The sequence below is a fragment of the Myotis myotis genome, unplaced genomic scaffold (assembly GCF_014108235.1).
Source record: "Myotis myotis isolate mMyoMyo1 unplaced genomic scaffold, mMyoMyo1.p scaffold_m19_p_12, whole genome shotgun sequence".
NCBI lineage: Eukaryota > Metazoa > Chordata > Mammalia > Chiroptera > Vespertilionidae > Myotis > Myotis myotis.
In genome coordinates this window covers 18093537-18111286 of record NW_023416316.1, presented here as the reverse complement: position 1 = coordinate 18111286, position 17750 = coordinate 18093537, and the positions used below count along the sequence as shown (strand labels likewise).

Below are 17750 nucleotides of genomic sequence, written 5' to 3'. Positions count from 1 at the left end.
TATTTTTCTACAGACATTTCCCTGGCTCAAACTCTCACCATCTCCTGCCTAGTCACTCTGAGCAGCCCCACTGGTATGTCTGCCTCCCCGTGCCCACACCACGGCCTGCCCGCACACAGCCACCTGACACACCACCAGGGAGCGGAGGTCTAACCTGCCCTATCTGATCATGAATGTAGGGTGCTACAGAGTTTCATTCTGGGGAGAGAGGTGTTCTAAAATTGACTGTGTTGATGGTTGCAAAACTGCAAATATACTAAAAACCATAGAGCTGTATACCCTAAGTGGATGAGTGATGTGAATAACGTTATTTTTTAAGTGAATGTAGGATAAAATATTCTGTACATAGTAAAACAATAAACAATTATACAATCTTAAATTAGTATCATCTAGTAAGCACCACAAAAGCTTACTCTACATCTGATTCTTTTAAGCTAAGAAAACCAGCAGTAACAGTAGTCAAGTATAAAGACAATCACTTATTTACTTTTGATATTACAGGTTGATAATAAAGTCTACTTTGAAAAGAAGTTAATTTCTGCTTTTTCTGATTTTCCTTAACAATGAACAAATTACTTCTTTAAAAGTTATTAAGAATAAAAAAGTTTAAGGAGAACTGTTATAGCATTTTACAGATTGAAACTAAAATCAGAGTAGCTGGAGACATATCCAAGTACAGTAAGTCCTTACTTAATACCGTCAATGGGTTCTGTGACTTTAAACAAAATGATATGTAACAAAATCTATTTTATCATAAGGTAACTGGTATAAACAAGAGTTCCTACACAGCATCTCATCAACATTCCAACAAAATGACACTGAACAAAAGGAGGGCCTACTGTATTGTTAGTATAAACAGAAGCCTGCTGATTCAACAGAAACACTGATTAGCAGGGAATTCCAATATAAATTAATTTTGATTATTCTATCCTAGCAGCTAAATTGTTCTCTGAGAATGCGTAAGTTATTTGAAAACAAGGCCACCAGCGCCATTTGCCTGTATAATTCATGACATGAACATAGAACTCACAACTAAAAACAAGTGTCGGGTTTCCCCAGCCCATCAGGAAAGCAACTAGGAACTGAGAGCAATGGGGCTGTGGAAAACAACTGGATTAGAAGCTATGACACCTCAGTTGGACTCCCTGTCCATGCTTCCTGAAGCAAATTGCAAACCCGCTGGCATTCTATCCTTCATTATAAAAAAGAAAAAAGCCAGCCCAACCAGTATGGCTCAGTGGTGGAGTGACGTTGACCCATGAACTAAGAGGTCACTGGTTACATTCCTGGTCACGGCACATGCCCGGGTTGCAGGATCAATCCCCAGTAGGGGGCATGCAGGAGGCAGCCAATGGATGTGTTTCTCTCTCATCAATGTTTCTATCTCTCTATCCTTCTCCCTTCCTCTCTCTCTAAAATCAACAAAAACGTAAAAAAACAAAAACAAAAAAGTCCATCTGTGACACAGCTCCTAGGAGTGCTGTGAGATCAACTGAAAATATGTGCAAAGGCAATGAAAACTGTAAAACACGTTACAGGTGTAATAAGATACCATCCTATTTCCAGGGTTGAATGTTATTCTTTAAATAACTGACTCTTCAAGTTCAACAAAGCAAAGGAATAGCTCTTATAAGACTGAAATTCCCTCAAAAAGACCCCCCCACAAGCCAATTAAATAAGATGATAAAGGTATTAATTATAAATTTTAAAATTTTTAGAAGCACTAGAGCGAAGGCAACATCAAACTATAACTTGCTTTTTAGAGGGGAAACCTGACTCAGAACATCTTGTAACAGTTCTGAACATACCATATTTATAGACAGAAATCTGGTTGCTGGCATCAAGGATAGCGAGGTCGTTACTCCTTTCAGGGCACGCAGAGAACATGACTTGATTCACAGGCTCTGGGAGCAGCATTCGATGGGTGTACATGGGAGGTGGGACTACACTCTGCCGGAAGACTGTCACCAATACCCTGTCTGCATGTGACAGAAGGAGAAGGAGGATCAGACACATGGATGTTCAATTGTGAAATAAGGCATCAGAACAGCACAGTACCACTAACTAATGATGGTGGTAGGAGATATACAGCAATTCTTTAAAATAATTTTTGGTGTTTTAATCATCAATAAACATCGTGTAGGGGGAGGAAATATCATGGACTATGTCTATATCAGGCTATTGTCCCCTCCAGACCTGGAGAAGTCCGTCTCTGGTCTTGGAGGTTTTAGGAGCCAGGAGCTATGACAAGGTCAAGAGATCAGAGTTCTAGCTTTGGCTGCAACCAAGCCAGGCTAACGCAAGGAAATCAATGTCTTTAAAATCCTTGAAGCACTTCCCTCCGCATGGATGTGGTAATAAGGCATATATGATTAAGTCCTCTACTCAGATCATATGATTATTAAATCAGTATTATGACCACTACACAGAACATGAATTAGTACAGCAGCTCCCATTACAATCTTAGAAGCAAGGGTCAATGAAAATCTGAGTCAGGGCAAAAGACAAGGCAAACACATCTAAAACCCTAACACGACTGTCTCCTCTGGCCAGGGTCAGAATTTTCAATGTCTTCAAAGGCCAGACCAGTAAGTATGTGAAGACCATGGATGCAGCACAATGAGGAATTGGGGTGGGAGGTGGATGTGGGGAGGAGGGACTATGGTCCTCAGGAAAGTACATGCCCCATCTATGGGCATTCTCATCCAAACAAAACAACAAATAAATAAAGATAAACCAACCAACCAACCAAATAAATATTCCCCATTGTTTTAGCCAAACCACCACATCTGCAGGCACCGGCTCAGGGGCCCCTTCCAGGCTCACAGACACCTTTTCTAGCTGCTTACTTCCATCGATGACAGCCACGTTTGCCAGGTCACTTGAATAATCCCCCGAGCTCCGGTCGGTCGTCCAGCACCAGTCATAGCAGAGGTAGTGCCAGCCCTGACAGAGAACGTGCAGCCGGTACGGGGTCACCGGGTCCCACACCAGAGACACAACCTTGCTCTTCCCACAGGCGCTGAAGATCAGACTTTGCTTGAGATACCAGTGGTAGTTCCCCACAGTCCAGAGCTGAACTGCAAGGGAAAATGAAAGGAGGCCTCAGGGGCTGGAGGACAAGACCTCATCCCATTTGCTAGAGGAGGATGGGACAAACTTTTCTTTTTCAAATGATCCTTCCTGCTCAGCCTCTCCATTAAAATAAGATTAACAATAATTGGCAAAAGGCAATTTTCCATGAAGACAAAATGTCAAGCTCAATAAAGTCAGAAACACATGTTTATTTTTGCCTCTACCTTCAAACTTTTCAATCGTGAGGATGGAAGGCTAAGACAAGACAGTGTTTTAGTCAGTTGTTTTTTTCATAAAGAATTAGAAAGAAGATTAAAAGTATTAAAACACTCAATCCAGAAGTTCTGGACTAGCACCACTATGTTCTATTAAGCTTAAGTTGCTTATTACTTTCTCCCAAGTGCTTTGCATGCAACTGGGTGCAAGGCTCTCTGGTATTAACTAGGATTCAGCTGTCTGAGGGAGATTAGCAAGCAATTATCTTTTCCAACATCTATTAAAAGCAGAGACCTAATCCTGGAGGGTGGGGAAAATGGGGAGATGTTGGTAAAAGGGTACAAACTTTCAGTTACAAGATAAGTAAGCTCCAGGGACCTAATGTACAGCATGGTGACTACAGCTAACAATATAGTAACGTATACTTGAAAGTTGCTAAGAGAGTTGATCTTAAATGTTCTCACAATAACAACAATAAAAATGGTAATTATGTGAGGTGAATCTCATTGTGGTAAACTTTTCACAATATATACATGTATCAAATCATACATTGTACATTTTAAACTTACACAGTTATACATCAATTATATCTCAATAAAGCTAAAAAAAAGACCTAATCATGTCAAGTCAAAACAACTTTTATTAAACAGATGACACAAATAAATGAAGGTCTTGATTATATTAAGAAATTTATTTCCTTTATCTCCCAGCTCACTAATTCTTAATTCAGTGATTACAGCAAATCTAACCTAGTTCTCTCACCTGGCTCTCGCAATACATTTCCCTAGCAGTGAGTTGGTAAGCTAAACTTTCTGCTCATGCTGTGATAACAGGAATCATGGCTATTCTTATGTAACACATATCCTGAGCATATCAGTGCCTTGCCTGCCCTTGACACCGTGGTTCTCAGCCCTGGCTGCATGTTAAAAGTTATCTGGAAGCATTTTGCTTTTAAATTAAATATGGATAGTTTTCATTCCGATACAATGAATCCAATAAGATGAGGCCTGGAAAGTGTTTTGTTTTGTTTTCTAAAGGTGCAGCCAGGGTTGCCCAGCCGGGTGTGGCTCAGTGGTTGAGCTCAACCTATGAACCAGGAGAACATGGTTCAATTCCCAGTCAGGGGACATGTCCGGGTTGCAGGCTCGATCCCCAGTAGGGTGCATGCAGGAGGCAGCCAATCAATGATTCTCTCATTGATGTTTCTATCTCTCCCTCTCCCTTTCTCTCTGAAATCAATAAAAATATATTTAAAAAATAAAAATAAAAAAAAATAAAGGTGCAGCCAGTGTTAAAAACCACTGCATCAAATGAATGAATGAGTGAATGAAAAAATATTCAGTGCATTATTATTGATAATGAAGAATTACAAAACTTTAAAAGTCTAACAATATGGGATTTAATAAACTGCAGCACAAATGAATATTATCCAGTAATTTAAAATAATATAGATGGCTATCTAAAGTGGAAATACGTATGTGGCAGTAGAAAAGTAAGTTACTGATGCATCATACCTATCTATATGCATAACAAAAATGAGATCATGGCTATACTGAAACATATCCATAAAATCTGGAAGATGAGAAAATTTCAACAGTGATTATTAAAGAGACAGAATTATGGATTAACTATTTTCCTTCTCATCTTTATTGTGTAATGTTTTCACCTATTACGTATACACTAAAAAATACCTATTTACACAACTTAAAAGGTATAGAGACAATTCTTGTATCTAATCCAATTTCCCTTTCACTTTCACAGTGTAGTATTCCTTTGGTCAGCGTTGTGACTTCCTGTAGCAAAACCATCTAAGAAATTACTGGTGACCTGTAATGGTCAATTTTATATGTCAACTTGGCTAGGCCATGGTGCCAGGCTGAACACTAGTCTAGATATTGCTGGGAAGGTATTCTGTAGATGTGGTTAACATACACAATCAGGTGACTTTTTATCTTTCAATTTTCTAAAGAAATTATTTATTTATTAATTACTGAGTAAACATTGGTTAGTAATATATATTTTTCAGGTGTACGTTATAATTTGATATCTATATATACTGTAGAGTGCTTCCACCCAAATTCTAGTTTCCACCTGTCACCACAGATTTGATCTCCCTTACCCATTTCGCCCTACTACAATCAGTTGACTTTAAATAAAGCATATTATCCTCCACAATGAGCAGGTTTCATCCAATGAATTAAAGGCCTTAAAGAGCAAGGGTTTCCTGGAGAAAAAGGAATTCTACCTCAAAAATGTAAAGTAGGATCCTGCCCGTCTGCATACTGCGGGCCTGTCCTATAAATTTCAGATAAGACTCAAACATCAAGCCCTACCTGAATTGCCAGCCTGCTGGCCTGCCCTGATTCTGTTTCTCTAAAGACCCGTGACTGATGCATGACTGAAACTATAAATAATCTAAACCTAACCACTGGCCCATCTCCACCGACCCCTCTCCACCAACTTTTATTCCACTGCAGGACTAAGTAGAAGGGATAAAGGCAACTCCACATCTACTTACAACTATATTTTATGGGGCAAAAGGCTGAAACAGTGCTGTCTTACCATAGGTTTTTAGAGTGGAATTTTCTTCCCTCTGAAGGTCTTCTGACCAAACTGCAAGAACAGTGGAATCTGCATTCCAGAGCAGGTCATTGACCTAGTAGGGAAAACAGACCTGTCATTGTCCTTTAACTATGTATTTACTTCAAAATCTTTATGATACCAGAATTCTCTGCTCTCACAAACCAAACAATCCTCTCCTGGAGCAGAGCCCTAGCTATAAATCATTAACCTACAGAGTCATTAAACAAATCTGTGTAGTCTGTCCTCATATGCAGAGGACTCTAGAAAATGCATTATGCCTAAAGATTAAAAGAGATTTAACAACCAAATGCAAGTGACATTTAGTCAATCAGAGACATCTGACTATGGACTAGGGATCAGGGGTGGGCAAACTTTTTGACTCGAGGGCCACAATGGGTTCTTAAACTGGACTCAGAAGAAGGAGCTGCGGCCGTGTTTCCCGACGTTGCCATGTTAACACTGCTGCTGGTGAAGGAGCGGAGGGGAGAGCAAGAGAACCCTCCGCTCTTTCGGCTCCGCGGGCTGGATAGAACAGCCAAACAGGCTGTAGTTTGCCCACGGCTGGATTAGATAATACTAAGGGATGATTACTAATTTTGTAATCTATGATAATGTAATTGTGGTTACTTATGGTTATTTAAAGAAAAATGTTCTTAACTGTTAGAAAAAAATATTAAAAGTACATTTCCTACAATTAAAAAAAAACAACCCTAGGAAATAAAATAAAAATGTGTGTGAATGTGTGTTTGTGTGTGAGGGCCAGAGAGAGGTGGATAAAATAATTTTGCAAAATGTTGGTATCTTACAAATAATAGGTACAAGGGAGGTCATCCACCTCTTCTCTCCACTTTTAGTGTCTTTAATTAAAATTACCATTGGATGTGTATCTGCTCCAACAAAGATCCTAATGGTGCACACGCTGCTTAAGGTTTCAATGTTATGAATCAACGGCATCTTTATTGCTGGAAGAATTGTACTTTTGTCAAAATAAACAATAAAAACTAGCATTTCTATTTCCTGTCTATGTTTTATGTAGGGTGGGAAAGAAATACCATTTCTTCTTTAAAAATCTCTAAGAAAAAGAATTTCTCGTTTTTTAAGAAGAAAAAACCCCACAAAAAAACTTAGTTATAAGAAGCCACTATTTCTATTACTACGTACACGGGAGCTTCTATTTACACACACGCCCATACCCAATATAAACCTTCTCTATAGCTGTGGAAAGTCCCTAAATTTGATTCTGAAACAACTCAGGCACCTACCTTCACCTCATCTTTGAGGAAAGGAAGCATAAACTGTCCATGGAGAAGTCCATTTTTCTCAAAAAACACCACGTCCTGCTGGTTGGGTTTATCTTGTGTGGATGCAATCAAACTGCCCGAGGGCCTTAAAGCAAACAGAGGGTGTTAGAAGGCCCCAAAGTACATGCAGCTGGCTTTAAACGAGATAAAATCAGGAGAAATTATTTTTTTCAGCAAAAACAAAAAGAAGCATCCAAGGAAGTTTCAAATTCCATGTCACTAGGTAAGCAGTCACCCTAGTGAGAGACTATGCCTGCCCAGAGGAAAGAGTGCCTTTTCCTAATTTGCACAAAGCCTCCACTTGCCCCCAAAGCCTCAGATTTAGAAGGCACTTGGGTGACTTTTTAAAAAGCCAATACTTTATTTAAATCATTGCATGTATAATGTCCATAACACCATAACCTATTTCTCCTTCAAGTAGATAACTTCAGCAAGTATTCCATGCTCAGGCAGGATTTTTAAAGACTTCTCAATCACCTCATCTCTAGGTTTTAATTCAAATACATTTTTCTCTTTGCTCTATCATCCAACTGCTACTCAAATACTGGTGGGAAATGAGCTATCTAATACCCACAGACCTCGTGGCTTTGCATATAACAGATGCTACTGAGACAGTGGATGAGACACATCCTCTATCTATATTAAGGGCAGCCACAATCACAAGCAGGCTGTGACCACACAAGGGTGCAGGGCCAAGAGAATCAGGCTGGATCCACCCTGCACGTTCCTCGGCAAACAGATTCCCGTGGTGTGGGAGATTGTGCACAGAAAGGAAGCCCTCTCCCTAGTCCTCACCAGAGCTCCACTGCCCACAGAGCTGTGCATACAGCGACTTCCCTGCTAAGCACCATTTTCTGTTTTATACAATGGCTTCATGGAGACCCTGCCTATAACCTACAAAACGTATGAGCCTCGGAATTGCGAGATCTGTGAAGAAACTCAGAATCTACTATTCAAACTGAAGTCAGACTTCAGGGAACTAAAAAAGAAAAAAACAAAGGCTTACAGCCAAATGAAAAAAAGTAATTCTCTTTTTGTGTTATATAAACACCCACATTCAATAGATACCACCTCTACCCCAGTTCCAAGAATCTTTTTTTTTTGTATTCTTTTTTCTTTATTGATTAAGGTATTACATATGTGTCCTTATCTCCCCCCCGCCCCCATTGCTTCCCCATCCCCCCACTCAGGCTCTCACCCCCCTGGTGTCTGTGTCCATTGGTTAGGCTTATATGTTTGCATACAAGTCCTTTGGTTGATCTCTTCCCCTTACCCCCACCCTCAGTTCCAAGAATTCTGAGGAAGGAGTTAAAAGATTTCTTCTCCCACTCACTTCCAGGCCAGAGCTGGGCCCAGTCCTGCCACAGGCTCACTGGTTGACTGTAAAGCAAACTCACGGTTCCACACTCGGACCTTCCGAGCCCCTATGCAGTAGGTACAGAGGAAACAAAACAACAAACAAACAAACTTAAAGCATTATGATAAGTATTGTCAAGTTGAAACTTTTCAAACACCCCCCTTATTAACAAAAACTGCCATAGTTTTACAAACAAATTAGATTAATCTTGGTAAAAATTTGTGTCCAACACAGAGGAGGCTGGATAAAATAGCCTCAAAGAACTCTTCTAATTCTTAGTTCTAAATTCATTAACATCTAAAGTATATCTTCAATATATATAAAAGCCTAAGAGATGGTTATGATTGAACAACCAGTTGCTATGATGCGCACTGACCACCAGGGGGGCAGACACTCAATGCAGGAGCTGCCCCCTGGTGGTCAGTGTGCTCCCACAGCCACCCTCCTGTGGCCGGCCAACCTCCCACGGTCCCTCCCCACAATGGCTCTGATCACTGGCCAGGCAGAGGGACCCCACCCGTGCACAAATTTGTGCACTGGGCCTCTAGTTATGTAATAAAAGAAAACTCTCACTGAGAAAGAAAAAATTGCCCTGGCCAGTGTGGCTTAGTTGGTTGGGCGACATCCCATGCAACAAAATGTTGCCAGGTGGATTTTCATACACCAAAAGGCTGCCTGTGTTGTGGGCTCAATCCCCAGTGGAGATTGTGTAGCAGGCAGCAGATTGATGTTTCACTCTCACATTGATGTTTCTCTCTCTCTCTTCCTCTCCTTTCCTCTATCTCTAAGAATCAATTTTTAAAAAATCTTTAAAATGCTGAGTATCACCTAAGAAAAAAGAGAATAAACTTTCCTGAATTTAATAAGATAAACTGTTTGTTTGTTTAACGCAATTTATTTCCATACCTGTCTCTGGGCAAACAACACTCACGGCAAAAAACTGTCCATCACCACGCCAGGTGATTTGTGGTCTTTGGTCATCCCAGGGCAAAGCAGACTCCATCTAAAGAGATGAGGAAAGACAAATGTCAGTGGGTGCCTTAAATGCCCCGAATCAAACAAGCCTCAGGCTGTTAAATGTCAATCTTTCATATGATATTAAGCTACCTAGAAAAAGCCAGCTTCACAGAAACCTCAGGAACTCTTCTAATGAAAGGATCCTCAGATGCAGAAATCACTAATAGAAAAGAACTTCAAACAAAACAAAATCCTTCTTTGGGCATTAAAAAAAAAAAAAAAGGCCTTCAAGCAACAGGAAGAAAGCTACTGATCGAGATATTAACACCAATGAGTTGAGGAATCTACCAGGTAACTTCAACAAGAAAATAAATGTTGTTTGTCTAAATATAAACAGAACAGAGAGAGAGTTCTATTTGTTGTGTAAGCTTCACAACAGTGCACAGAAGAGCGGAGCCAGAGGTAACAAAGGCAGCAGCGATGATGAACACAGTCCAGTGCCACCTGCATCTCAATCCTGATGGCCTTCAAGACAGAAACCAACTTTGCGGGGTTGGGGAACACTCCGCCTGAGCAGCCATCATCCACTCCTGTGACAGGTTAAGTCAGAATGGTGCCACCGTCTGCACCCCAGGGAATACACTGGCAGCCTAACCAGGTTCATTCTAGGCGAAACGAAACCATGGCAGAGAACACAAACTTCCTCAGGTGCAGGGTTAAGAGATGAAATACGATTCACAAAATGCAGCTAGAAATAATGAAAGATGAAAAATGTGCCTGGCAGGCAGTACATGACTCATTTATCCTATAAGGGCAGTTCATGGAAATTTCTACATATAATATACACACAATGCTTTCATTTGCTCAGGCCCCAAATCATCCTTAATTCCACTCTCTCACACCCCACACCTGATCCATTATTAATAAATCTTGTAGCTCTACCTTCAAAATGTATCCAGAATGAAGGAAAATAAGTTTCATCCGAAAGGAAAAATCAGGAAAAAATATCTAATATCTACATATGTAGGAAAGTATAAAAACAGTTCTTCTGCATATCAAGAAGAGATACACGAAGTGTTTTATTTCTATCTGTGGTTTATTTTTTACACTGAGTATTGATTATAATTATTCCATACACTGAAAAAATAAAAGGTGAAGCAACTGGCATTAAAAAAGAAGGATCTTCCTAGGACGACTCATTCCCTGAGGTTTTCTGAACATCATCAGCTTTACTAAAGCACAAGACATCTGTCCCGTATTAGCCTCTAAGCGTCTTTATCCATCAGATCAACCTTACCATTTGCACCTGAAAGGCCGCTTGCCTGCCTTCTGATCCGTGGAACTGGGTCTCCTTCCTGCCCCATCCAACTGTGATAAACTTGTCTAGAGAACAAATGATTGAGAACATGCAAGACAACCAGTGAGCTAAATGAAATTAAATAAAAGCAGTTTCATTGCTAGTTTCAAGAAGTTGGGGACTGTAATTACTTGGGTGTTCTGAGACCTCTCAATAAATTGACCAGCAGTCAACATTATGAAAAAGTAGGTGGGATTAGCTAGGCCCAGGGCACTTTCCCATGCAAAGGTGTGCTGGTTACTATCTATCTCTACGATTGTCCTCAAAGCTGAACGCCCCAGAGACCCATCCCGGATCCTTCACTCTTCCAGGACCATACCTGCTCCCTGAGCAAGTTCACCTACTCCCAAGATTGTAAAGATTCCTGCATGCCAATGATTTGGCCCCTTATATTTGCCTACTTCACATAGTGATACCATGTACCCCTGAAACAAACCAAAAACATAACTCACCACCTACACCTTACAGTCCAGCACTTCCCACCTTCCCTCTCCAATCCTGGCACCTTTATTCCCACCACCTGAGCTTCAGGCGGGAGTCCCATTAAACCAGCGTTCTCAACCTGTGGGTCGCGACCCCTTTGGGGGTCAAACGACCCTTTCACAGGGGTCGCCTAAGACCATCGGAAAACACATATATAATTACTTATCATTTTTGTGATTAATCACTATGCTTTAATTATGTTCAATTTGTAACAATGAAATTGGGGTCACCACAACATGAGGAACTGTATTAAAGGGTCGCGGCATTAGGAAGGTTGAGAACCACTACATTAAACTTTCTTCTTCACCTACATACCCAAAGCCTACAACTGTACTTTCTAAACTGGTATTTTTCAAACCAGCTAGGGCAGGAGAGGAACCATGCACACATATTCCAAAAGAGTTGCTCAGATAATTCCAAACAATGTACTCCCATCCTCGTTGAGAATCAAACTTTTCCTGAATTTATTCCCTCTTTTGGCCCCACTACCTACCTTCTTTATCCCTCACCTACATTCCTATGGCAACCTCTTGCCAGGTCACCCTTCCTCTTCCCTCTGCACCAATCACTCAATCTTGCATCATCAAAACCTTTAATGGCTGATCACCTATAACTCAATGTTCAAATTCCCTTCCTACCAAACGTAATCAAAATCCATCCTGTTTATTTCATTCCACATTCATGTCCTGCCAACCATCTATGCTTAAGTATTCACAGTTGTCTGAAAAAGTTACGATGTGTCAAAGGCTTCCGGGAAACACCTTGCCCTGGAATGGGTTTACTCACTTGTTTGGTCCACTTCCCTTCCCGCCCCCCTCATTTACCCAAGACCAACTGCAGTAGCCATGTCTGTGAAGTCTTCCCTCTCCATTACTCCCTTCCTCCCCTTATGCTACTCTAGTTGTCAGTGAACTAACGGAACTCCTTAAGAGAAAAGCCAAATTCTCTACAGCACCTAACACTGCTGGGTTCATACCAACCCCAAAATTATTACTGAACAAATAAATTACTTTTGAATGAATAAATGAGTAGCCATTTTCTAAATGACTTCTCAGAGTTGGTGGAATAAGAAGGCATGAAATTAGACCTCAGCAAAAATTAAAAATCTTTCCTGTTTTCTCCCCAAAGTTGTACCCCAGAAATGCCCTCTTCATTCTAGCTCAGAAGTGAGGAAACGTTTTTTCTGCCAAGGGCCATTTGGATATTTATGACATCATTCAAGGGCCATACAAAATTATCAACTTCACAATTAGCCTGCTATATTTGGTCAAACATTAACTCATCCCTAATGTCTTGGCAGGGCCAGGCCAAATGATTTTGTAGCCTTATATACAGCCTATAGCTGGACATTCCCCGCCTCTTGTCTAGCTCAGTGATGGCGAACCTGTGACACGCGAATTCATTTTTTTGGTTGATTTTTGTTAAATGGCATTTAAATATATACAATAAATATCAAAAATATAAGTCTTTGTTTTACTATGGTTGCAAATATCAAAAAATTTCTATATGTGACACGGCACCAGAGTTAAGTTAGGGTTTTTCAACATGCTGGCACACTGAGCTCAAAAGGTTCGCCATCACTGGTCTAGCTAGTGTAGTCCCTTTCCTGAGCAACAACTATCAAGATGACCCTAAGCATAGATTTCTATTCCCCAGATTATTGACAAAGCTAACTCTCAGACCGGGAGAGGCACTGAAGTATGCCTTTCAAGATCAGAAGTGGGTCAAAGGAACTGGGCAATCAGACACTTAATGAATGGAAGTTCAAACATTACAGTCCTTTGGGTTATGACATGGAGATTAGTGCGCAAGACAATGATCAAACTTGAGTGGAACTCAGATCATAAGACATTTCAAACAAAGCTAAACTCACTTTCACCAAAATCATCCTGGTGGATCTGATGCTCCATGATTGGTTCAAAGTCTTTTGTCATCATAATCAGAGTCTGTTGACCTTGAAGGGGCACAAACAAGAATGATTTCATTTGCATACAACAAATTTGCCATTCCATAAGTAACAATGGCACCGTAAGCTACAGAGCTGGTGTGAAGGAGTTTATAGTCAGAACAAGACAGACAGAATTCATTCTAAATGTTTGACTCTCATAAAAGCAAAGAGCTTTTGACGTGATGCTTATTCTCAGCTATTTATGTTGTAAAGCTAACATAAAAGTCCTCTCTAAATTGTAACACTGGTATAATTGTTCAAAGAAAATATTTGAAACCTACACAGCTTAACCCTGTGAGACATTAGGAGCCATCCTATATAATAAAAGCTTAATACGCTAAGGGTCCGGTTGTCCATTCAACAAATCAAAGTGTAATACGTTAATGATATGCTAAGGTCGCTCAACCGCTCACTCTGATGTGCACTGCCCACCACGGGGCAGACACTCAATGCAGGAGCTGCCCCCGGTGGTCACTGAGCTCCCACAGGGGGAGCACTGCTCGGCCAGAAGCCAGGCTCACGGCTGGTGAGCTCAGTGGCGGTGGCGGGTCTGTGGCAGCTCTAAGGATGTCAGACTAACAGCTTCCAAGGGCTCCCAGACTGCAAGGGGTGCAGACTGGGCTGAGGGACCCCCTGAAGTGCATGAATTTCATGCACTAGGCCTCTAGTGTTTTATAAAAGTCAGATGAGATCAATAACAAGTTTACCTGTAGCAAGAAGCACCAGCTCTTGATCAGGACTCCAACTCATGACTGCAATACCACTGGCTACACTCCCTACACATTCCAGCTGAGACAGAAAAAAAGTAAGAGAGATTAAAACCCCACTGTCTCAGTGAAAATTTACTATAACCATAATCAAAATAATTAAAAACAAAACACACAACTGTGAATATATTCAATAAACATTTATTCAGTATCAGGTATTGAGAGACTAGGCATGGCACAGGGCACAGGAAGTGGGCGTGACTATGGACACGCCATTCCTCCCAGAGTTATCTCACAAAGGAGATGAAAAGATGGCTCTACAGTGGGATTAGAGCTATCATTGAGGTTTCTGGGAATTAAGTGAAGGCTCAGAGCAAGAAAGCACTAGTGGCCCAGGAGTTCAGGAAAGCTTTTCTGGAAAGGTGCCTTGAAGGGTGATAATAGGGCCAGGAAAAAGACATCAGGGGGAAATGCAATATTGAGGCACAAAATTAAAAAAAGAGCAGTTAAATAACAGCTGCAAGTAGAGCATAAGGCATACATACACACACACACACACACACACACACGATGATGGGGGAGGGAAGAGGCTAAAAAGAATTTGGGGAACACATATGAAAGGTTCTATAAGGTACAATAAGAACATGGATTCTGTCTTGCATACATTGAAAAGCCACAAATAGGGAGGATTAGCACCATTTAATTAAATGAATGGACAGGAGGAGCTCAGCAATCAGGAAAAATTGCTACAGAAAGTTTTGAAAATAAAAGCATACCTTTTAAATGTGAGAAACACTATTTAAGTTGTACTTGATGTCTTTGATATTTCTTACCATAAACTGAAAGTAAGATTTATTACTGCACTAAATGCAATGGTTAAAAGCAAAGGTATCAGATTTAGATTGCCAGGGTTCATATCCCCTCTGAAAACTGTATGACTTTGGCCTAGTTACTTAAGCTCTCTGTGCCCCAATTTCCTCTAGTTCTAAAGAATCGGAAAACACTCTATCTCATAAGATTGTAGTGAATATTAAATAAAATTCTGCTTGAAAAGCACTTGACAAAGTGCCTGGCACATTGTAAACATTGACTAAATGTCTGCTACTACTATCATTATATTATTAGTAATACTATAAGTCTCATTGCACAATCAATGTTAAAAAGATCACAACTCATGTAGTAATCAAAGAACTTTAAAAAGACTTAGACTATTTTAGTGTGAAACTCTTGCTGTTAAAAAGGTAAGGATAGAAATCCAAAAATCAGTCTTTTGCTAGAATAGAGAAAGAGGCTAATGGTTGAAATCTATCTCCTTTGGCAATCATAAATATTTCAAAGACTTTCTAATTGAGAAATATAGGTTACAACTCAGGATCAGATTTTGATAAGAGGTGAACTACACCACACAAGAATGGCCAGGTTGTAATTGTTCTGATTAACAAATGCAGTAGACAAAACTGAGTTTTAGAAGAATCCTGAAAGATAGCTGAAGCCAAACCAACAATTTTTTTGTAAAGAAATATATATTGCAACGACTGTAATTTGTAAAATGCTTAAATAGTACATCGCCTGAATTTTTAAACTTCTACGCAAAGAAAGTCCTGTTGCAGGATGCTTGAGACTTCCTCCACAAGGAATATTGCACTTACCTGGAGAGTGCTGAGATTGCACAGTATGACATCTCCAGAAGCCGTGGCTATGCACACAGACTCCTGATCCAGCAAGTCCTGAATACCAACAATGCGGCCACTTCCATCCTCTGGGAGAAAGCCTTCTGCCACTAAAGAAATTTCATTTCTCACCTTCCATCAAAACAAACACATAAGCAAATTAAGCCAATCTACTTATAAGAACAATTCACAACATTTCCAGAAATAAAATGCTTTTTAATGCTTCTTTTATAATATAAAAGCTTTCAAAAAATATTTTTTCTAGATAAAAATCCAAACTTTCACTTAAGGACTCTCATAACCCTACTATCTTTAACAAGAAAAATAGTTAATGCAACCTTTTTGATAAGCAAACACAAAATATAAGCAAAAAGCCTGGTCTCTTAAAAAATATCCAATAAAACATAAAGCTAATAACTATGGCTTTCTTTTTCTTTCTTTTTCTGACTATAGTTTTCTAAGATTTCTATCAATGGAGGAAGGGGACTAAGAATGTAATCACCTAAAATACATTAGTAGCAAAATATAATTAAGATATGAGAATCAATCCAAATAGCTTTTAAATATATACAGGGGTGGGCAAAAGTAGGTTTATAGTTGAGTACATGAAACAGCTTATTCTTTTTTATTTTATTTTAAAATTTTTATTGTTGAGGGTATTACAGATGTCCCACCATTTTCCACATCCGCCTGGCTCCCACCCTACCCCAGGCCTTCACCATACTATTGTCTGTATCCATTAGCTATACATAACAAGTTCTTTGGTTAATCTCTTCCCACTTCTCCCCCCACTCCTCTCTGAGATCTGCCAGTCTGTTCCATGCTTCCATGTCTCTGGACCTATTTTTGATCAGCTTATTTTGTTCATTAGATTCCTTATGTAAGTAAAATCATATGACATTTGTCTCTCTCTGACTGGCTTTCACTTTGCATAATAATCTCCAGGTCCCTCCATTCTGTCACAAAGGGTAAAAGATCCTTCTTTTTGTACAGCTGCATAGTATTCTATTGTGTAAATGTACAATGGCTTTTTTATCCATTCATCTACTTATGGGCACTTGGGCTGTTTCCAGAGCTTAGCTATTATAAATAACGCTGCTATGAACATAGAGGTACATATATTGTTTCTGATTGGTGTTTGGGATTCTTAGAATGTATTCCCAGAAGTGAGATCGCTGGGTCAAACAGCAGTTACACTTTTAATTTTTTGAGGATTCTCCATACTGTTTTCCATAGTGCCTGCGCAAGTTTGCATTTCCACTACAGTTCCCTTTTCCCTACATCCTCACCAGCATTGGTTGATTTTTTTTTTATGGTAGCCATTCTGCCAGGTATGAGATGGTACCTCACTGTCATTTTCATCTCTCTGATGATTAGTGACGTTGAGCATTTTTCCATGTCTCTGGGTCAACTGTATGTCCCTTTTGCAGAAGTGTCTATTCAGGTCTTTTACCCATTTTTAAAATGTACTGTCTTCCTTTTTTTGTGTAAGTTCTTTATGTATTTGGGAAATTAACCCCGTACCAGATGTATCACTGGTAAATATGTTCTCCCTTTTCATTTCGTGATATCTTTGCTGTTCAGAAACCTTTTGGTTTGATATGGTCCAATTTGCTTATTTTTTTCCCGTTTCTCTTGCTCTACAAGATGTATCGGCAAAAGTTCTGCTACTTGAGATGTCTGAGTTTGATGCCTATGGTTTCTTCTGGGATTTTTATGGTTTTTGCAACTTACATTTAAGTCTGTTATCCTTTTTGGATTCATTCTTGTGTATGGTGTAAGTTGATAATCTAGTTTCATTTTTTTTGCATGTACCCGTCAAATTTTCCCAATACCATTTATTGAATAGATTGTCTTTACTCCATTGTATGCTCTTGCCTACTTTATCAAGTATTAATTAACCATATTGGCTTGGGCTAATTTCTGGGGTCTTTGCTCTGTTCCACTGCTCTATATGTCTATTCTTGTGCCAGTACCAGGCTGCTTTTATTGCATTGGCTTTGTAGTATAGTTTGATATCTGGTATTGTGATCCCTCCAACTTTGTTCTTCTTTCTTAAGATTGTTGTGGCTATTGGAGGTCTTTTTTGGTTCTGT

The 17750-nt window shown here is 39.8% G+C and overlaps 1 protein-coding gene across 6 annotated transcripts in view; it reads right to left on the bottom strand.

Annotated features, from left to right (window-relative positions):
* Positions 1 to 17750, bottom strand: part of ELP1 (elongator acetyltransferase complex subunit 1) — a 59237-nt gene that overhangs the window by 32975 nt on the left and 8512 nt on the right. For 2 of the 6 annotated variants that reach the window (XR_004971188.1, XM_036330090.1), the window contains exons 3-12: positions 15634 to 15786; positions 13985 to 14066; positions 13203 to 13283; positions 10787 to 10872; positions 9439 to 9535; positions 8509 to 8599; positions 7137 to 7260; positions 5854 to 5947; positions 2850 to 3080; positions 1809 to 1979 (exon numbers count right to left, since the gene is read on the bottom strand). Coding sequence is in view for 5 of the 6 variants with exons in the window: in XM_036330090.1 (XP_036185983.1) it covers positions 1809 to 1979; positions 2850 to 3080; positions 5854 to 5947; positions 7137 to 7260; positions 8509 to 8599; positions 9439 to 9535; positions 10787 to 10872; positions 13203 to 13283; positions 13985 to 14066; positions 15634 to 15786 (1210 nt within the window). In the remaining variant the exon portion in view is untranslated. Of the gene's footprint in view, positions 1 to 1808; positions 1980 to 2849; positions 3081 to 5853; positions 5948 to 7136; positions 7261 to 8508; positions 8600 to 9438; positions 9536 to 9639; positions 10761 to 10786; positions 10873 to 13202; positions 13284 to 13984; positions 14067 to 15633; positions 15787 to 17750 lie in introns of those variants that run through there. The other 4 variants (XM_036330091.1, XM_036330093.1, XM_036330092.1 and 1 more) reach the window with 4 other exon arrangements.